This window comes from Amblyraja radiata, chromosome 18 (assembly GCF_010909765.2).
Source record: "Amblyraja radiata isolate CabotCenter1 chromosome 18, sAmbRad1.1.pri, whole genome shotgun sequence".
Classification (NCBI taxonomy): domain Eukaryota; kingdom Metazoa; phylum Chordata; class Chondrichthyes; order Rajiformes; family Rajidae; genus Amblyraja; species Amblyraja radiata.
The window spans coordinates 30511312-30533921 of NC_045973.1; the positions used below are offsets into that span (position 1 = coordinate 30511312).

At 48.3% G+C, this 22610-nt stretch overlaps 1 protein-coding gene across 3 annotated transcripts in view; it reads left to right on the forward strand.

Moving 5' to 3' along the window:
- The window catches only part of LOC116983323 (semaphorin-3E-like), a 144438-nt gene that overhangs the window by 88312 nt on the left and 33516 nt on the right, over positions 1 to 22610 (forward strand). The window contains exons 1-3 of one of the 3 annotated variants that reach the window (XM_033037031.1): positions 13904 to 13908; positions 19296 to 19386; positions 22056 to 22172. In XM_033037031.1, the coding sequence (XP_032892922.1) occupies positions 19308 to 19386; positions 22056 to 22172 (196 nt within the window). In that variant the 5' untranslated portion in view covers positions 13904 to 13908; positions 19296 to 19307. Of the gene's footprint in view, positions 1 to 13903; positions 13909 to 19295; positions 19387 to 22055; positions 22173 to 22610 lie in introns of those variants that run through there. The other 2 variants (XM_033037029.1, XM_033037030.1) reach the window with 2 other exon arrangements.

A 22610-nucleotide genomic window follows, 5' to 3' on the forward strand; every position in this document is an offset into this window, starting at 1 on the left:
TAACAGTGCAGTGAGATTGTGTTTATTTCCAAGCCAGCATGGTGCTTCTTGGGAGGAACTGTTTGTTGATTGTTGGACAACCTCAAAGCTGAACTATAAACAAGACTGATGCAATTCCAGGAAAATTATATTTGCTTTTAAAAATTGCTGCAATATTCATTTTAGTAGGCATTTTAGATATTTTCAATTCTCGAATGATGGAGGGGAACAACATAAATGATCGAAGCACTCATCATATAAAATCACCACAGTCACACTCTCTCAACCAGAGACACTCCCTCCTCACCCCCGTCACTCCCTCCTCACCCCCGTCACTCTCTCTCACCCCCGTCACTCTCTCTCACCCCGGTCACTCCCTCCTCACCCCCGTCACTCCCTCCTCAACCCCGTCACTCTCTCTCACCCCGTCACTCCCTCTCACCCCGGTCACTCCCTCCTCACCCCCGTCACTCCCTCCTCACCCCCGTCACTCCCTCCTCAACCCCGTCACTCTCTCTCACCCCGGTCACTCCCTCTCACCCCGGTCACTCCCTCTCACCCCGTCACTCCCTCTCACCCCGGTCACTCCCTCTCACCCCGTCACTCCCTCTCACCCCGGTCACTCCCTCTCACCCCCGTCACTCTCTCTCACCCCAGTCACTCCCTCTCACCCCGTCACTCCCTCTCACCCCGTCACTCCCTCCTTTCCCCGGTCACTCCCTCTCACCCCCGTCACTCTCTCTCACCCCGTCACTCCCTCTCACCCCGTCACTCCCTCCTTTCCCCGGTCACTCCCTCTCACCCCGTCACTCCCTCCTTACCCCGGTCACTCCCTCTCACCCCGGTCACTCCCTCTCACCCCGTCACTCCCTCTCACCTCGTCACTCCCTCCTTACCCCGGTCACTCCCTCTCACCCCGGTCACTCCCTCTCACCCCGGTCACTCCCTCTCACCCCGGTCACTCCCTCTCACCCCGGTCACTCTCTCTCACCCCATCACTCCCTCTTCACCCCCTTCACTCCCTCTCACCCCCTTCACTCCCTCTCACCCCGTCACTCCCTCTTCCCCCTCTCCCATCAGGCAAGAGGTACAGAAGAGTGACATCGCCCACCTCCAGATTCAGGGACAGTTTCTTCCCAGATGTCATCAGGCAACTGAACCATCCTATCACCAACTAGAGAGCGGTCCTGACCTCCCATCTACCTCATTGGAGAGCAAACTATCTTTAATCGGACTCTACGGGACTTTATCTTGCACTAAACGTTATTCCCTTTATCCTGTATCTGTACACGGTGGCCAACTTGATTGTAATCATGTATAGTCTATCCGCTGACTGGGTAGCACGCAGCCAAATGTTTTTCACTGTACCTCGGTACAAGTGACAATAAAAAACAGGCCTTTCGGCCCACCGAGTCAGCGCCAACCAGTCGAGAGCACTAGTTCTATCCTACCCACTGAGAATAATTTACAGAAGCCAATTAACTAGAAACATTCAAGTCTTTGGAGTGTGAGAGGAAACTGGAGCACCCGGAGTAAATAGGAAACCGGGGAAAACTCACGTGGTTACGGGGGGTAACATACAAATTCTTGCACAGACAGCACCCGAGGTCAGGATCAAACCTGGATCTCTGGTGGGTGAGGCAGCAACTCTACCGCTGCGACACCATGATGCCTGGAGTTACCCTAGCACTTTGTGTCCTTTTGTGTATTAACCAGCATCTGCAGTTCCTCGTTTCCACATTGCATCCAGGGCTCTTCCGAACCTCCCAGCATTCGGCAGCCTGTGATAGAAACATAGAAAATAGGTGCAGGAGTAGGCCATTCGGCCCTTCGAGCCTGCACCGCCATTCAATATGATCATGGCTGATCATCCAACTCAGATGCAGCTCAACGAATCTTCCTCTTGAATAGATGTGGACTGAAACATTAACTCCATTCCTCTCTCCTTGGATGCTGCCTGCCATGCTGAGTATTTTAAGTATTCCCTGAATAATTTTTGAAATTTCCAATGTTTTGCTTTTGGACACGATGTTCAATCTTGATTTGCCCCCCGTGAGTGAAGCAAAAGTTCACTTAATGAGGATTTAATTGTGTGAAAGTTGGCTGAGATGTATCATTCACGTTAACTATTGTAGCAGATGACTGCATACCTTGCTGGAGTCTATCACGCCTGTACAACTGCCGACTTGCAAATGATAGAGTGCAGTTCAAAGTTAGCTGTGAAACGCCTGCATTAATCTTCATCAGTTGGTATTCATGACTGTGAACCTGATTCTACACAGAACAGGAAAAGATAGCTCATAAGTTCATATGTCACAGGAGCAGAATTAGGCCTTTCGGCCCATCAAGTCTACTCTGCCATTCAATCATGGCTTATCTATCTTTCCCTCTCACCCCCATTCTCCTGTCGTCTCTCAAAAACCTTTAACATACTAATCACGAATCTGTCAATCTCTGCCTTAAAAATATCCATTGACTTGGCCTCCACTGTGGCAATGAATTCTACAAATTCACCACCCTCTAGCTAAAGAAATTCCTCCTCATCTCCTTACTAAAGGTACCATCCTTTTATTCTGAGGCTATGGCCTCCGGTCCTAGACTTTCTCACTCTCTCATCCTCTCCATGTCGGCTCTATCCAAGCCTTTCGCTATACGGTAAGTTTCAATTAGGTCCCTTCTGAACTCCAGCGACTACTGGCCTAGTGCCATTAAACGCTCATCATACGTTGACCCAATCATCCCCAGGATCATTCTCGTAAACCTCCTCTGGACCCTCTCCAATGCCTGCACATCTCTCCTTAGATATGGAGCCCAAAACAGCTCGCAATACTCCAAATGTGGTCCGACCAGTAACTTGTAAAGCCTCAGCATTACATCCCTGTTTGTTATTCAAGTCCTCTCAAAATTGAATGTTTGAGAGGACTAGAATATAAAAGCAGGGATGTACTGCCGAGGCTTTATAAGGCACTGGTCAGTCTGTATTTGGAGAATTGCGAGCAGTTTTGGGTCCCATATCTCGAGGGAAGTTAACCAAGTTACTACGTTTTTCTTTAAAGATCTCCCTGTAGTCTGTCACCAGACAAACTTGGTGATTCTCCATCCACTCCCTTTCTAGAATGGGCTGGGTTGCAATGATGAGGTGAGACTAAACGTTCTGGGATTGTTCTTCTTTGGGATGAGAAGGTTAAATGAACTTTTCAAAATCAAGGATGGCATTGATAACGTAATTAAGGAGAAACGGTGGCAGCAACTGTGTAAAAAATCATGAGGAATAGATGGGTAGCTGCACAGCGGCTCTTGCCCAGAGTGGGGGAATCGAGAACCAGAGGACATAGGTTTAAGGTGAGGGGGGGGAAGAGTTATTTGGAATCTGAGGGGTATATTTTTCACACAAAGGATGTATGGAACGAGCTGCCAGAGGAGGTAGTTGAGGCAGGTACTATAGCAACATTTCAGGAATATTTAGACAGGTACATGGATAGGACAGGTTTAGAAAGATTTGTGCCAAACGCAGGCAAGTGAGACTAGTGTAGATGGGACATGTTGGTCGGTGTGGACAAGTTGGGCCGAAGGGCCTGTTTCCACATTGTATGACTCTATGAGTCTATAAAACATGGGCAGAGGACACAGACCCCAGTTCAAAGCAAAAGGGCATGATAGAAGCTCTGTTTGCATTGTGGTCTGGAATTCACAGCCTCAACACCTGATTCAATGTGATCTTTCTAAAGCAATCTAAGCATAGGCCCACAACAGGAAAAACATTTGCATGGAAAATTTTAAGAGGCTTTATATGGTCACATGGATATGCAGTAAATGGAGGAATATGGAGCATGTGCAGGAAGGTGAGGTTAATCTATCTTGGCATCATATTCGGCATGGACATTGTGGGCCGAAGGGCCTGCTCCTGCTACAATGAGGAAAGACCAACCGAGTGAAAGATCTATCAGGGCAAATTACCTCTAAGTTTTGTATCATGTTTCTAATTTTCATCCAAATCCTCCTCAGCTGTCACAGACCCAATCCTAAATCCAATCAAAGTTGATTTATTGAAGGAAAAACTTGGAAAAGCTGAATCTGTGTGGATATATCCAACTGTAAAACAGTATTACGTGTGCGGCCAAATGCTCCTGAACATCGCCCTGTCTGCCTCCCCTCACTTGAGCATTATGAGGCAGATAGATGCCAACATTCAGACTGGGACCAGGGTTAGATGTCACTGCCGACAGTAATCAGTTACAAAGATCATTGTTCATCCCTGGGGCTGGAAATCTGGACGCAACATCAAGTGAGCATTCGAGATGAATGAGGGAAGGAAAGCATGCCAAGCAAGCCCTCAGAGGCAAGAGGCCCAGAGAAGGAGAGGAACATAGAGGGGACACAGAGTGAGGCGCTAAACAGTACATGTAGAGAACACAGAGAGGGACATCGAGAGACATAGAGAGAGAGTCAGCGGGAGAGAGAGAGAGATAATAACATGGAGAAAGTGACAGAGGGATGTGGAGAGAGAGATGGATGAACATATGTAGAGCTAGATGGACATTGCGAGAGATATATAGAGAGAGAGAGAGAGAGAGAGAGAGATGAACATAGAGAGAGGTAAAGGGACATAGAGAGAGAGAGATAGAGACAGAGACAGAGACAGAGATAGAGAGACAGAGAGAGAGAGATAGGGACATAGAGACAGAGATAGATGGACATACAGAAACAGGAGGGACAGAGAGGGGCAGATGGATATACAAAGAGAGAGATAGAGGGACAGAGAGAATATCTATTGCCTGCCATGCTTTCTCCTGTCTCTCCTCTCTTCCAGCTTTCTCACCCCCTCTACAATCAGTCTGAGGAGAGGGCCTGACCCGAAACGTCACCTATCCATGTTCTCCAGAGATGCTGTCTGACCCACTGAGTTAGTCCAGCACATTGTGTCTTTTTGACGTAGAGAGAGGCATAGAGAGAGAGAGAGAGAGAGAGACAGAGGGGACATCGAGAATGACAGAAAGGGATATATTTTGAGAGATAAAGGACATGGAGAGTGAAGGTGATAATGAGAGACATGGAGAAACATATAGAGATATAGATTGGGACCAGTGGCCTACTGGCCAGGGTGTCAGCTTGCCCGATGGCAAGTGGGCCCCTGATGAAGTGGGCCCCCTTTGTCTCCTGGCAACCAATATTTTTAGACCCAGTCCGCTACTGATTGGGACATAGAGGGAGGCATAAGAGCTGGACAAAGTGAGAGGCACAGAGTGACAAAGCCAGTTACATAGAGAGGAAAATGGAGAGATCGTAAAGAGGGATGACAGAAGGGTTACAGAGAAGGGACACGTAGAGAGGCCGAGAAATGAACCCGACGAAGGACGCACACCATGGGGAGTTCACAGGGACGAGTGCAGCGAGAGGTCAGAGGGAGAGGCTTATAGAAGGGCTCATGGAGGCTTATAGAAAGCCTTATAGAGAGGACAGAGAAAGCGGCCACGGAAAAGGGGTCAGAATACACCAGAGACAGACAATGAGAAAAGAAATAGAGTGCAGCACAGGGAAAGATGCATGGACAACAGGACAAGGGACAATGAAAAGTATCTTTAAATAATCTTAAAATCTGCACTTACTATTGACAATGGAATAAAGTAAACACTGCGGAGGACATGACGGAATGAAATGCGTGGACTCCGTGACTCTTGTTGCCAGCCGGTCACAACAAAACCAAGAGCCATAGTTCACAAGAGTTTGACTGCATCATTTGGTCGATCTTTATCAGAATGAATTCCTCTTGGGAGATGGGGTTAAATGACAACAAATGCGATCAAAGCTTTGGCTTGGATTTGGCGCTAACGGAGATTTATTTGGTAATCAACAGCCTAAACTCGTAAGCAATCTGCTTTTGATACAGAGCCAGTTTAGAAATGTGTGTTCTATAAGATGCAAGTCCTCTGTGAAGTCTGAAGCTCGTACATCCAGGCTGTGCAGATTGAACTACAGTATGAGGTATAAGCTGTTCGGGCAAGGTACATCCATTTTATTCACATGTGCGTGCAACACTGTTTGGTTTTTATTAGTTTAGTTTAGAGATACAGAGTGGAAACAGGCCCTTCAGCTCACCAAGTCCACGCTGACCATCAATCACCCATACACTAGTTTTATCCATACAATAGGGACAATTTGCAGAAGCCAATTAACCTACAAACCCGCACGTCTTTGGAGTGTGGGAAGAACCCGGAGCACCCAGAGAAAACCCATGCGGTCACAGGGAGAACGTACAAACTCCACACAGGCAGCACCCATAGTCAGGATCGAACCCGGGTCTCTGGCGAATGAAGCAGACAGCACCCGTATTTAAGGATGGAACCCGGGTCTCTGGTGCTGTAAGGCAGCAACTCTACCACTGTGACAGCATGCCCGCCCCGTGTTCGGATAGGACGTCGAAAGATCTTTCAATCAATTAATCACAAAAGGTTGAAGGACTGGAAAATATAAGCAGACAAACTTCAAAATCCACCAATAGAAACACCAATATCAACTGATACCAATGGCTAAAGATAGTCAGTCTTTATCCCAGGGTAGGGGAGTTTATGAATGGAGTGTATAGGTTTATAGGTGCATAGGCGCTGTCGTATGCTGTCGTATGTTGGGGTCCTGGAAATTGAGATGTCGGCTGACGCAGATTGTCACAGCTTGACGTCAACTGTGTCATGGCCTGTTGTACAACTTGACGGTTTTTCGGCAACTGTGGGCATCAGTCACTGCAGTCTGATGACATTGCCAGGACCTGAGCTATAGGGTGGGGTTACGCAGGTTAGGACTTTATTCCTTGGAGCGGAGGAGGATGAGGGACGATCTTGGACGTGTATACGATTATGAGATGAATAGAGTGGGTAAACGCACACAGAGTCTTTTACCCAGAGTAGCGGAATCAAGAACCAAAGGACATAGGCTTAAGATGAGGGGGGAAAAGATTTAAAAGGAACCTGAGGGGTAACTTTTTTACATAAAGGGTGGTAGGTGTATGGAACGAGCTGCCGGAGGAGGTAGTTGAGGAGATAATATCAAAATGTTTAAGAGACATTTGGATGGGCACATGGATAGGGTAGGTTTAGAGGGATATGGGGTAAATGCAGGCAGGTGTAAATGGGACACAAAAAAGCTGGAGAAACTCAGCGGGTGCAGCAGCATCTATGGAGCGAAGGAAATAGGCAACGTTTCGGGCCGAAACCCTTCTTCAGACTGATCGGGGATGGGGGGGGGGGGCGGGGACAAGAAAGGAAAAAGGAGGAGGAGCCCGAAGGCTGGGGGATGGGAGGAGACAGCAGGGGGACTGAGGAAGGGGAGGAGATAGCAAGGACTAACAAAATTGGGAGAATTCGATGTTCATGCCCCCAGGATGCAGACTCCCCAAGCGGAATATGAGGTGCTGTTCCTCCAATTTCCGGTGCTGCTCGCTGTTGCCATGGAGGAGACGGAGTGGGAGGGGGAGTTGAAGTGCTGAGCCACCGGGAGGTCAGCTTGGTTATTGCGGACCGAGCGGAGGTGTTCGGCGAAACGATCGCCCAACCTCCGCTTGGTCTCACCGATATAGATCTGCTGACATCTAGAGCAGCGGATGCAATAGATGAGGTTGGAGGAGATGCAGGTAAATGGGACATGTTGGCTGGCATGGGCAAGTTGTGGTGAAGGGCCTGTTTCCGCACTGTATGACTCTATGACACAGTACTCGGTGCTGGAGAGTGCAGCAGGGTGGGAGAACGCCAAAGGGCGTATATCAACTTAGATTTTGTTTTATGACCTTCCGAATGACTTTGTTGTTTGATTTACGTGCATTTTTAATTGATTTAACGGCTCACTTAGGTGGCCCTGCCTTGCACAGAAACGAATCAATAGTCACCCTTCAGCCTCCATATGCTGAGACACAAAGCATGGACAGAGAGAGACTTCTCCTCGTCCACCAGGCAATGATTACATCGCTCGGGGGAAACAGACCTTGACTTGCAATCGCTAAACAACGGGTTGGGTGATTGGAGTCCCTTGAGAAAGGCATCTGCTATGCCCGAAGGGATGAAGCCATCAAATGTACTTTATCTATTGTAGGGCACGATAGACAAGACTGAGTCTTAGGAATTCCCATGTTCTTGTATTGAAATTATTTTCAAATGCAACATCTCGCCAATTTTAATGGACAATAAAATGTTGAATGATGGGGAGGCATTCAATAAAAATAGCTCAGCAAATGGTTCTTACGTCCTCCCATCATGTGTAGCATATTATCTTAATTTCAGTAGTCGAATACAAAGTGCTGGGGTGACTTAACAGGTCAGGTAGCATCTCTGGAGGACATGTACATGCGACCTTTCAGGTTGACCCTTCATACCTTCTTAATTCCAGCGTTTGATTAACTGTGAGATACAGCATGGAAGGAGGCCCTTTGGCCCACTTGAGTCCATGCTGACTATCAATCATCCATTCACACTAGTCCTATATATCCCACTTCCGCAACCACTCTCTGCCCATTAGGGATAATTTACAGAGGCCAATTAACCTTCAACCTTGCACGTCTTTGGGATGTGGGAGGAAACCGGAGAACCCAGAGGAAACCCACTTGGTCACAGGGGGAATATGCAAACTCCACACAGAACAGCACCCGAGGTCGGGATTGAACCTGCGTCTTTGGCACTGTGAGGCAGTGGCTTTACCAGCTGTGAATATGTCAGGTTTAAAATATATATAAATCGCATTATGACACCAATGTTTCAGATTCCATCAAACCATCTCTACAAGCCAAAGAAATGGAGTGGGAAGATTTGCTGATAGAACAAGGACTGGGAACATCGATTTAAGGTTTCTGGAGCTGATATCAGAGGAAGTGAGAAAGATATTTTCTCACAATGACCTGGAGACAGAGAAGAGGCATAATCATTGAACATAGCAAGCACACTGGGAATATTTGTCTGCTTTTTTCCTATTCTTGGAAATTTTCTAAATACAGCCTTAAAACATTTGAAAGAGGAGATGTTTTCGACATTTCGTGTCGAGACCCTTGTTCAGACACAGTAGGTTGTGGGAGAGCTGGGGAGGGGAAGGAGGGAGAAAGCAAGGACTACCTGAAATTGGAGGTCAATGGTCATACTGCTGGGGTGTAAACTACCCAAGCGAAATATGAGATGCTGTTCCTCCAATTTGCCTATTCCTTCACTCCATAGATGCTGCCTCAACCGCTGAGTTTCTCCAGTTTTTTGGCTACCTTAAAACATTTGATATGCTTGCCACAGAAGAAGATCAATGATAATTAATCAGACTGATATAATTTAGTGTATTATTATCACGTGTACCGAGGTACAGTGAAAAGCTTTTTGTTGCATGCTTTCCAGTCAAAGAAGAGACTGTACATGATTACAATGAAGCCGTCGGCGAAGTACAGATAAAGGATGAAGGGAATAACATTTAATATACGATAAAGTCTGATTAAAGATAGTTCAAAGGTCTCCGATGAGGTAGATGGAAGGCCAGGGCTGCTCTCTAGCTGGTGATAGGATGGTTCAGTTGCCTGATAACAGCTGGGAAGAAACTGTCCCTGAATCTGGAGGTGTGCGTTTTTCAAAACTTCAGTACCTCTTGCTTGATGGGAGAGGGGATAAATGGTCTCGCTGTTGTATGAGAGATTTGATCAATTTTACTTCGGAGTCACGCGAGTGACTACGTGAAGAACCCCGCTAGGACGCATGCGTGTCATATCGCTACACGCATTGCAACGAGTCACAGCAGGGGGAACGACGTTCCCCTTAGCGGCAGAATTTAAAAGCCGGGAACAGCAGGTAAGGAGACTCTGCGTTCTTTCCACTTACTTTACAGGTGGAGGCATGGACAGATCCATGAGAAACAAGAAGGCTGCGAAAAAGCTGGCAGGGGAGAACCGTGGAGTTGCGGGCAGCCAGCAGCAGCCAACGGCAGGCCAATCTCCCGTAATGGGAACAGCTGTGCCCGACTTCACTCCCGCACCGGCCAAATCAACACCACGGCCGGGCGGTAAAGCGAAGCAAAAAACAGACAGAGTCGTTGACTCCGATGAGTCCGACTTTGAACAGCCGTTTGGAGCGGCTTCAGGAGCAGCCGCGAGCGGCCAGTGCCCGAGAGCATTGGAGCCGGTTGGAGCGGCTGGAGGAACAGGAGCAGCCGCGAGCAGCCAGTGCCCGAGAGCATTGGAGCCGGTTGGAGCGGCTGCAGGAACTGGAGCAGCCGCGAGTGGCCAATGCCCGAGAGCATTGGAGCCAGTTGGAGCGGCTGTTGGAGCAAATACTCCAAAGTGGCAGGCTCCGGGAGATGGAGACTAGTCACAGTGGGCAGCTAGTAAGTCCTACAGCAGTACCTCTTGTAGGGCTGCACAGTGCTTCTCCCTCATCAGAGGGGAGTACGGGGGGTCAATTCTGGGCTGACCCTGAAGAGGGGTGTGCAGTACATACCCCTAGTGTGCATGGGGTGCAAGAAAACCTATTGGATATGGTGTCCCAGTTTATTCAATTCGACCAAACTGGCCAAAACATGGAGCCCAAAATAGCTGCAAGTATCGACTACATGTCATTCAACCAGCTACAAGGACAGGCATTATTGGACACTACAGCAAGACACTTACCACCAGGGAACTGCAAATCACTAAATGTTCCCAGTGTCAACCAGTGTATTTGGAAACATGTCGGAGCATCAATCAGAGGTGTAGAAAAGAACTGCAGGTGGTACATTAAATAAGAAAAATCAGAAAACTAATAACCCATTTTTGGCTGAGGAAGATGTTTTCCTTTCTTGGGGTTCAACAGGGGGTTATTGCCTTGTGGTATGGCATTAGAATGAGAATCACAAGCAGCATGGGAGGCCAAATCAACAAATGTAGGTCCACCACTGATTATGGCAACCGATGGTCTGGCACCTCCTTTAATCCAGATAAAATTACGAGACCGCACTTGAAATCCCCCCCCCCCCCCCCCCCCCCCCCCCGATGTCCCACAGAAATGTGGTGGCCAGGCGGGGTGAGGTGCTCGATCTCAACCTCAACAAGACTTCTGCGGCCGATCAGCGGGTCGAATTTCCCCCCTGCGGTCGGGGCTCTGGAACCACGGCCCAGTCGGAGCTGGCAGATCCGTTCCCATAGCCCACCTCCGTGATCGACTTTGCGAGGCGGTATCTTGGTTCCCCGGCGGCCTAGGCGGACCTCTCCAGCACCATTGGACTCCGCTCGGAGGCCGTGACCTCTGTTGGTCCGGCAAAACGGATAATCCAGAAAGGCTCTGGAACCAAGGGTGCCAGAAAATTCGGTGGTGGACCTGTACATTAACGTGATAGGTCGACAGAGTTTGAGGTACACAATGCATTAAGATGCATGGAGAGAGAACGACAGAGAAGAAGACAGAGAGAATATGATATTGTGATATAGAATCAGTCACAATGACGTTGAGTGGGCTCAAAGCCCGAAACCTGCTCCTATCCTTTTCTATGTTTCCTTGAACGATTTGAAGGAAGCAGGAAACATTCCTCAACTCTTACTGTGTTACCACGGCAACCGGATGGAATCTTCTCCCTCAATGAGCCACTTTAGTGACTGGCTGGAGAGTCGTGAACTTTCCACAAGACCCTGGCTCTGATCTGCAGACAAGCGTGGGCCCAAATGCAGCCGGGAGTCCTTTATAATAATCAATTACTAGACTTGTCCCAAGAAAACTAATAGCCGCAATGAGATAAGAACTCGTTCGGAGATCCGCAAAGAGCTCCTTATGTTTCATTTGGCTGTCTTTGGTCTTGGAAGATTGGAATCACTCAGAACCCTTGCAGGCAGCAGACTGTACGACATCTGAACATAGTTTGAGTTTCTCCCTCAAGTATCACAGCTGTGCACCTCGCGTTGTGAACTGTAACTGTGGAAAATCTTGAATTAAAGGATCTTTGTCACAGCTTCAAGAGCTGGCAAAGTGGGATTCGAGTTTCTTCAAGCTGGGGAGAGCAAGTTCCTGGAATTCTCAATCATTAAATAGGATAGGTTTGGTAGATATCTGCGGGTCGAGGGTCACAGGATGCTGGGATAGATCAGGAGTCTCCATCGAGCTGGAGGGGCGCACTGTCTTCAGGGCCGACAGAACAGCGGAGGACTCCGGTAAGACCAAGGGCGGCGGACTGTGCATCTATGTGAACAACTCGTGGTGTACGGACGTCGTTAGGATTGGTAGCCACTGCTCTGCTGACCTGGAATACCTGATGCTAAAGTGCAGGCCCTTCTATTTGCCAAGAGAATTCTCATCGACTGTTATCACCGCAGTCTATGTACCCCCGGACGCTAATGCCAGGCTAGCAATGGAAGAGCTGCAAGCTGCTATCAGCAAAAATCTATCTGCTCACCCAGAGGGGGCATTTATTGTTGCTGGTGATTTCAACCACTCCGACCTCAAAACTGTACTCCCCAGGTTCCATCAGCATGTTTCCTGCCCAACCAGAGGAAACAATATTCTGGACTTAGTTTACACGAATATTACCGAAGCCTACAAAGCCCTCCCCCTCCCCCACCTTGGTCAGTCTGACCACCTCTCTCTGTTCCTGCTCCCCAAATACACACCTCTGATCAGACGTGTGAAACCTACCACGAGGACAGTCAAGGTCTGGCCTGAGGGGGCTGTCTCTGTTTTACAGCAGCAGTTTCAGCAGACAGACTGGAGTCTGTTTGCTACCCAGTCCACCTTCAATTCACAAGTGGACATCAACTCATACACCTCAACAGTTATGGACTATATAAAATTCTGCACCGATAATGTCACTACACACAAAGAAATAAAGACCTTCCCTAACCAGAAGCCGTGGATGAGCAGGGAGGTCAGACTCCTACTGAAGGCTCGCGATGCCGCTTTCAGATCTGGCGACGCTGAGGGATACAGCTCATCTAGGGCCAAGCTGAAAATGGGAATTAGGAATGCCAAACTCAATCACAAACGGCGGATTGAGGAGCACTTCCAAAACAATTCTGACCCCAGGCGCATGTGGCAAGGAATCAAATCCCTTGCCGATTACCAGAAAGTTAACACCCCTCCCCCAGACAACGCCACCCTTCCTGACGAGCTAAACAATTTCTATGCTCGCTTTGACCGTGATAACAAAACCCCAGCCATCAAAATTGCTCCACCCCCAAATGAACAACCCCTCAGTCTCTCCACCTCTGCTGTACAAGATGCACTGAGCAAGGTGAATGAGCGCAAAGCTGCCGGCCCCGATGGCATCCCTGGCCGGGTGCTTAAGGCATGTGCTGGACAACTATCCCAAGTCTTCACCGACATTTTCAATCTGTCACTGGCCCAGGGTGTTGTCCCCACTTGCCTCAAGACATCAACCATCGTGCCAGTGCCCAAACAGTCAGCCACAGGGAGCCTCAACGATTTCCGCCCAGTGGCACTCACCCCTGTCATTGCTAAGTGCTTTGAGCGGCTGATCTTGGCTCACCTCAAAGCCAGCCTCCCCCCCACACTGGACCCCCATCAGTTTGCCTACCGGGCCAACAGGTCTACAGAGGATGCCATAGCGGCGGCCCTACACTCTGCCCTGACCCACCTGGACAACAACAACTCCTACATCAGGTTGCTGTTCATTGATTTCAGCTCCGCTTTCAATACTGTCATCCCCGCCAGCTTGATCACCAAACTCAGCGGGCTTGGCATCTCAACCTCCCTCTGCAACTGGACACTGGATTTCCTCACCAACAGACCACAGTCTGTTAGGGTCAACAACCTCAACTCCACCACTATAACACTGAACACCGGCGTGCCACAGGGCTGTGTGCTCAGCCCTCTCCTCTACTCCCTCTTCACCCACGACTGCATCCCTAAGTACGGATCCAACGCCATCATTAAGTTCGCTGACGACACCACGGTGGTAGGACTGATCAGTGACAACGATGAGTCAGCCTACCGAGAGGAGGTCCAGCACCTGACAACCTGGTGTGCCAATAATAACCTCGTCCTCAACTCCAAGAAGACGAAGGAACTTATTGTCGACTTCAGGAAGGTCAGAGGGGGCAGACATACCCCCATCCACATAAACGGGACTGAGGTGGAGCGCGTCTCCAGCTACAAATTCCTCGGGGTACACATCTCGGAGGATTTGTCCTGGTCCCTCAACACCTCCAAGCTGGTCAAAAAGGCACAGCAACGCCTTTACTTCCTGAGGAGGCTCAAGAAAGCCCACCTGTCCCCCCAGATCCTGACCAACTTCTACAGGTGTACCATCGAGAGCATCCTGACCGCCTGCTTCACGGTATGGTACAGCAGCTGCACTGTTGCGGACAGGAAGGCACTACAACGGGTGGTGAAAACCGCGCAGCACATCATCGGCGCCCCGCTCCCTGCCATGGATGCCCTCCACCGAAAACGGTGTCTGAAACGAGCTGGGAAGATCATTAAAGACCCCTCCCACCCCAATCATGGACTGTTTGCCCTCCTCCCATCAGGGAGGCGGTACAGGAGCCTCAGGTCTCGTACCAGTAGGATGAGGAACAGCTTCTACAATCATACCATCGCATTGCTGAACTCGGAGTCCCGCCGATAGATTCCTCCGGTCCCTCCGTCCCCATTGTTTAATTATTTTGCATTTTCTATTGTTCTGTATCCTCTTTTAAAAAAAATTTCTATATTGCACTACTACGGACTGACGCAAAACTGCATTTCGTTGTACCCATACTCAGTATTTGTGCAATGACATTAAAGTTGAATTGAATTGAGTGTGGTTAATGTAGAAAGGAACAAAGTGATGGAGTAACCCAGCAGGTCAGGCAGCGTCTCTGGAGAAAAGGAATAGGTGACGTTTCATGTGGGAACCCTTCTTCAGACTGAAAGATAGAGAAGACTGGATCTAAACAGGGCCGGCTACAGATGACCCCCCCCCCCCCCCGGAAGGGAGGAGTCCATAATGGCCCATTGTTGGCTGGGAAAGATTTGCTAACAACAGGGATACAAGGATATGAACAGTGGAACTAGTAGGATGGCTAGGGTGGTGGCGGTGGGGGGATAGTGAGGCAGGGAGGGGGTGTAGAAAAGAAATGCAGGCGGTACTTGAAATAAGAATAATCAATATTCATACTGCTGGGTTGTTAGCTGCCCAAGTGAAATATGAGGTGCTGTTCCTCCAATTTGCGTTTGGCCTCACTCTGACAGTGGAGGAGGCCCAGGACAGAAAGGTCAGTGTGGGAATGGGAAGGGGAGTTAAAGTGTTTGGCAACTGGGAGATCCCGTAGGCCAAGCAAACTGAGCGTGGGTGTTCAGTGGAACGACTGCCAAGTCCACACTTGTTCTAGCCGATATGTAGGAGCCCACACCTGGAGAACCGGATGCAGTAGATGAGATTGGAGGAGGTGCAAGTGAACCGCTGTCGCACCTGAAAGGACTGTCGGGGTCCCTGGATAAAGTCAAGGGAGAAGGTGTAGGGACAGGTGTGGTTAATGTAGTTCAGTCATGAATGACAGAGCAGTCCAGAGATTAGAACACATGAACAGAACCTTCAGTCCACATTGTTAAAGTCATAGAGTAATACAGCATGGAAACAGGCCCTTCAGCCCAACTTGCCCATGCCAACCATCTACACTAGCCCCACTTGCCCAGGGTTATGGGGAGAAGGCAGGAGAATGAGGTTGAGGGGGAAAGATAAACCAGCCAGGATTGAATGGCAGAGTAGACTTGATGGGCCAAATGGCCAAATTCTGCTCCTACACTTAGGAATTTGTGAACTTATAAACCTTTCCCATCCATGTACCAGGCAAAATGACTTTTAAATATTGTTATAGTACCTTTCTCAACTACCTCCTCTGGCAGCTTGTTCCATACACCCATCACCCTCTGTGCTAAAAGATTGTCCCTCAGACACAATGAACTGCAGATGCTGGTTTACAAAAATAGAACGAAGTGCTGGAGTAACCAAGCGGGTCACACAGCATCTCTGGAGAACATGAGGTGACGTTTCGGGTAGGGACCCTTCTGCAGTGTACACCTCTTCATGGTCTCAACCCGAAACTTCGATGTGAAGACATTGCCTTCACATTCCGAGAGAACAAAGAGGGAGCCGGCGTGGGGAGAGCCGCCCAGAACAAGACATTATCAAATGCCACATTTGATCATAAACTATCGTTCATTCATACATTCGTTCGTTCGTTCGTCCGTCCCTATTAAATCTTTCCCCTCTCACCTTAAACTTATGACCTCTCATTTTTTTGATTCCCTTCCCTGGCAAATGGATGCCCTTTGTTCAAAGACTGGTTCCAGATCACAGTGTCAAGGGAAACATCCTTGTGTAGGAAGAAACTGCAGATGCTAGTTTAAACCGAAGATAGAAACAAAATGCTGGAGTAACTTAGCATCTCTGGAGAGAAGGAATGGGTGATGTTTCGGGCGTCTAAAGAAGGGTCTTCCGACATCGGAAGACCCTTCTTCAGACGCCCGAAATGTCACCCATTCCTTCTCTCCAGAGATGTTGCCTGTCCCGCTGAGTTACTCCAGCATTTTGGGTCTGTCTCAGGGAAACATCCTTGCTCCATTTACCTTGCCGAGCCCCTTGAGAACCTTGTATGTTGAGGTTACTTTAGGGGAGAATGTACATCAGGGAACTCTGATGTACAGTTTTACAACCTTATTATTTGGCTGAGGGCTTGTGGACAGGAAATATTTGACACTGACACCCGTGAGGAGGGGAAAGCTATAATATTATCTGTCAACCAGGAAGGAGTGGGTTCTGATGGTTCATATGACATCTCGGCATATAAAGTAGCATAATTGATGGATATTTGCCTGACGTTTACAAGTGTAGATGGGAATCTCTTCCTCATAATAGAGTTTAACAGTGGTGAACAAATTCTACACATGGCTGTTGACTTTGTGAGACTAGAGGGTGGGACCATTAACTTCAATAGAAGAAGAGGTCAGGCTAAATATTATTTTACCCAAGAGACTGGTTAAGGAAAGACTGGTGAAATGGAATGCTCTTCACACCGAAGAAGCGCTGCAAATTGTTTCGTGTAGAACTTCATTCGAACAGGGAAATTGTCCAGTATTGTTGAGTCCAAACCTTATGGTTTGTCGTGGAATCCTATTTGAGTTTTACTCCTCACCAAGTGCTTCATCTTCTCTGAGAGTACATTTACTTTAGAGATTTAGTTTGGAGGCATGGTGCAGAAAGAGGCCCTTCGGCCCACTGAGTCCGTGCCGACCCCCGCTCCCCGTACACTAGCACTATCCTACACACTAGGAACAATTTTCAATTTTTACCGAAGCCCATTAACCTACAAACCTGTATGCCTTTGGAGTGTGGGTGGAAACCGGAGCACCCAGAAAAAAGCCACACGATCTCGGGGAGAACGTGCAAACTCCGCACAGACAGCACCCATCATAGTCAGGATCGAACCCGGATTTCAGCAACTCTACCGTTGTGCCACCATGCCGCCCATTGAGATTGAGATCTGTTGAGTCCAATTCAATGTTCTTCCATTCTAATTCAAAAAACCAACTGAACTGAACTGAACTGAACTGAACTAAACTAAACTAAACTAAGTCAGGTAACATGTGGAGAGAGAAACAGAGTTAACGTTTCAGATTGATGTCATCAGAACCGGAAAATATTAAAAAATCAAGTATTAACACAGGGAAAGAGGAATGGGTAGGGAGAACAAACTGGGAGGTCTACGATATTGTCCAAGACCAGGAGAGAGTGAATAACATTGGCTGGTGAATAACAAAATGGACGCTTGAGGGCGGTGTAAATAGAGGACAAATTATATCTAAGGAGAACAACAAGAAAAGCTGAATTTCAAGCTACCCCTGCATTTCCTCTCTCCCCCTTCCCCCACCCTGGTCGTCCCACCAGTTCCACAGTTCACATCCATATATCCCTCCAATCCTCACCTCTTCCCCAGCCAACAATGGGTCTTTGTGGGCTCTTCCCTTCCTTATTTATCTGTTGCCACCCTTAATTTGTTTTGGCCATTTCCTACCTCCAGTGTACCCCACCTCTCCCTGCTACTTTCAATTTGAAGAAGGGTTCCGACCCACCCTTTTTCTCCAGAGATGCTGCCTGACCCGCTGAGTTACTCCAGTACTTTGTGCTTGTCTTCAGTATCTGCAGTTCCCTCCGACACAGCAAAGCTGAATGCCAGAAATAGCGAAAGCTGGATATCTGAAACTGTCTAGTTCATAGTTGAGGCCTCAGGCATGTACTGGGAGAGGTCAGAAGATGAGGTGCTGTCTAGAGCTGACACTGGGCTTCATGAACCAAAGACGGGACACAGTGGGAGCTAGATTGGGATTGGGAACTAAATTACCAAGCAACTGTTACTCTTGTGGACTGAACAGGTGTAGTGCATCTCTCTACAGACACTGCTTGACCTGCGCAATACTAATGCTTAGTATTTATAGCATTCGCAAAATATTGCTTTTGGACTTTTGTTTTAGTTTGGTTTTGTTTATTATTGTCACGTGCAACAAGGAATGGTGAAAAGTGCGATGTTGCATATTATCCAGTCAGCGAAGACCATTCATGGGTAAAATCAAGCCGAACATGGTGTACAGATACAGGATAAAGGGAATAATGCTTAGTGCAAGATAAAGTCCAGTAATGTCCGGATGCATGTGTTTGTTTAAAGGCGGCATGGTGGCATAGTGGTAGAGTTATGCCCCTGTCCCACTTAGGAAACCTGAAAGGAAACCTCTGGAGACTTTGCGCCCCACCCAAGGTGTCCGTGCGGTTGCCGGAGGTTGCAGGTGGTTGCCGGAGGTTGCAGGTAGTGGATGCAGGTAGGGAGACTGACAAAAACCTCTGGGAACCTCCAGGAACCGCACGGAAACCTTGGGTGGGGCGCAAAGTCTCTAGATGTTTCCGTTCAGGTTTCCTAAGTGGGACAGGGGCATTACTTCCTTATAGCATCAGAGACCCGGGTTGGATCCTAGCTACTGCTGCTGTCTGTATTTAGGTTGTACGTTCTCTCCATGACCGCGTGGGTTTTCTTCGGGTGCTCCGGTTTCCTGCCACACTCGCAAGACGTACTGGTTGGTAGGTTAATTGGCTTCTGTAAATTGTTCCTAGTATGTAAGATAGAACTAGTGTACGGGTGATCGCTGGTCAGCACGGACTCGATTGGCCAAAGGGCCTGTTTCCACACTGTACCTCTAAAGTCTAAAGAGAGTTCAAAGGTCTCCAGTGAGGTAGATGGGAGGTGAGGGCCTCTCTCTAATTGGGGTAGCATTTACTATGAACCATGATGTTTAGATTCTTGCCATCATTAGTCACACTAGGACCTCACTCAAATTCTCCGTGTTGCGTTTCTCAAGCGCGCCTTCAGGATGGAGGTCAACAGCGTGGAAAATGGACGAGGCAAATGTCCTTACGACCCGAACCGACCTTTTGCAAGCATCTTTATTGGTGAGTAGTAACTTCTAATATAATCGTACAATCCATGTTGGGAGTGAAATGCGCAAATGATTACAGTCGGTGGAATAGAAACATGGAAAATAGGTGCAGGAGGAGGCCATTCGGCCCTTCGAGCCAGCACCGCCATTCATTGTGATCATGGCTGATCGTCCCCAATCAATAATCCGTGCCTGCCTTCCCCCCATATCCCTTGATTCCACTAGCTCCTAGAGCTCTATCTAACTCTCTCTTAAATCCATCCAGTGACTTGCCCTCCACTGCCCTCTGTGGCAGGGAATTCCACAAATTCACAACTCTCTGGGTGAAAACGTTTTTTCTCACCTCAGTCTTAAATGGCTTCCCCTTTCTTCTAAGACTGTGGCCCCTGGTTCTGGACTCATCCAACACTGGGAACATCTTTCCTGCATCTAGCTTGTCCAGTCCTTTTATAATTTTATATGTTTCTATAAGATTTCCCCTCATCCTTCTAAACTCCAGTGAATACAAACCTAGTCTTTTCAATCTTTCCTCATATGACAGTCCCGCCATCCCAGGGATCAATCTTAAGCAACAAATAACAAAGTACTGGAGGTACCCAGCGGGTCAGGCAGCATCTGTGAAGGGGAATGGACAAACAATGTTTCAGGTGGCGATCCTCCTTCAAACTGCTTTGAGCAGAACATCTTCAAAGTATCAGGAAGGAACTGCAGGTGTTTCTTTACATCAAAGATAGACATAAAATTCTGGAGTAACTTTGGGGGTCAGGTAGCATCTCTGGAGAAAAGGAATAGGTGACATTTCCAGTTGAGACCCTTCTTCAGACTGAGGAAGTGCTGCCTGATTTACTGAGTTAATCCAGCACTTTGTGTCCATCTTTTTACAAAGTAGCAATATTCTTGAAGAGATTCCATAGTGAAGCAGTAAAATGGAGACACAAGAGAATGCAGATGTTGGAATCAGTGGTTCAAATAGCATCTGTGAGAGCAGGAGGATGAGGGGTGATCTTATAGAGGTGTACAAATCTATGAGAGGAATAAATCGGGTAAATACACAGTCCCATGCCCAGAGTAGGGTAATCGAGAACCAGAGGACATAGGTTTAAAGGTGAGGGGGGGAAGATTTAATAGGAACCTGAGAGGTAACTTTTTTACACAAAGGGTGCTGGGCATATGGAATGAACTGCCGGAGGAGGTAGTTGAGGCAGGTATCATCATGGCATTTAAGAGACATTTGGATATGTACGTAGATAGGATAGGTTTCGAGGGTCATAGGCCAAGAGTGGACAGGTGGGACTAATGTAGATGGGACATATTGGTCGGTGTGGGCAAGTTGGGCTGAGGAACCTGTTTCCATGCTGTATGACTCTATGACTGTGGAGGGAAATGGACAGTCGATGTTTTGGGTCAGGACCCTTCATCAGACTGAGAGTTCCTCTATAGTCCATTCCATCATCAGCTGACAAATCAAAGGGCTTAATGTGGTGTCAAAGAACTGCAGATGCTGGTTAATTCGCAAAAGGCCACAAAGTAGCTCAGCGGGTCAGGCAGCATCTTTGGAGAACATGGATAGGTGACGTTTCAGGTCGAGACCCTTGTTCAGCCAGGGCTTTTTGTACATATCAATGAGATCCCCCCTCTTTCTTCTCAGCTCTAGTGAATATACGTAGTCCCTATCTCCTTCAGGACAGACCCACCTTCCCAGGAACTAGTCTGGCGAACTTTCGTTGAACTTTCTCATGACGAGTATTTTCATAGACTTGAGCACAACATCATAAGATGATGCCCCTGAGGATTGGCGGGTAATTGTTTTTGAACCAGGTGTTAATCCATGGTCCCACCTACGTTTTCCAGGTGGATGTAAAAGATCTCACTGCATGCTGTAGAGAAACAGAGGAGCTATTCTCAGTGGATAGGTCAATCTGTACCCTTCAATCAATTTCACTATAAACTTCCTTCCCTCAAAGCTCTCTGTGGATGCTTGTAAATTAGTGGTCATGTTTTCTCAATTATAACACCAGCAAAGCAGAGCAATGGCTGTAAGGGGATGTTGGTGATGTGGGGATAGGGGAATTTGTTGTAGAAACGCACGGTTTGTTCCTCTCGCTGGTGTAAGTCCCTCACTGTGGCTGCCTCAATGCCAAGACTCGCTCTCCTAAACCTCTCCTGCTGTCAAGATTTCCATTTCAGAAAAAACCCCAAATCATCAACTCGGTCTTTGAATGAGATCTCAGGCTCTCAGGACATCCTAGATACCCTACACCATTTATTATCCAGTCTGAGGCCAGGATTCTGCTCTACTGCCATCTCTCCCTCTCTCCCTCTCCCTCTCCCTCTCCCTCTCCCTCTCCCTCTCCCTCTCCCTCTCCCTCTCCCTCTCCCTCTCCCTCTCCCTCTCCCTCTCCCTCTCCCTCTCCCTCTCCCTCTCCCTCTCCCTCTCCCCCTCCCCCTCCCCTCTCCCTCTCCCTCTCTCCCTCTCTCCCTCCCCCCTTCTCTCCCTCTCCCCCTCTCCCCCTCTCCCCGCTCTCTACTTCTCTCCCTCTCTCTCTCCCCCTCTCTCTCTCTCCCTCTCTCTTCCTCTCCCCCCTGAGAGAGAGAGGGACAGACAGATAGCTATTGATTAGCCAATGCTGGGAAGGTTTGCAGAGATTGACTCTCTGGATTGTGCTTTGCTCCAATCTTCAGGTGGTGAGCTATACTCGGGCCTGACTGCTGACTTCCTGGGGAGGGACCCCGTCATCTTCCGCAGCCTGGGGTCTCGCTCCGCAATGAGGACTGAGCTGGACCAGCGTCTGTTGCAAGGTAACCGACACAGACGTCTACAGTGATCTCCATGATGCATGCGGCACATACTGTAAGTCCATATGATGCAACGCTACTGTTGATTGATCGATTGATTGATCGATTGATCAATAGATAGATTGATTGACAGATTGATTGATCCATGACCAATTGATTCATCGCTGACCGATTGATTGAAAGATAGATACAACATAAAAACAGGCCCATCAGCCCACCAAGTCCATGCAGACTGTCGATCACCAGTTCACACTAGATCTATGTTATCCCATTTTCTCATCCACTCCCTACACCCTAGGAGAATTTGCAGAGGGCCGATTAACCTACAAACCTGCACATCGTTGGGATGTGGGAGGAAACCGGAGCACCCGGAGGCATTCACGTGGTTACAGGGAGAATGTGCAAGCTCCACACACAGACAGCACCCGAGGTCAGGATCGA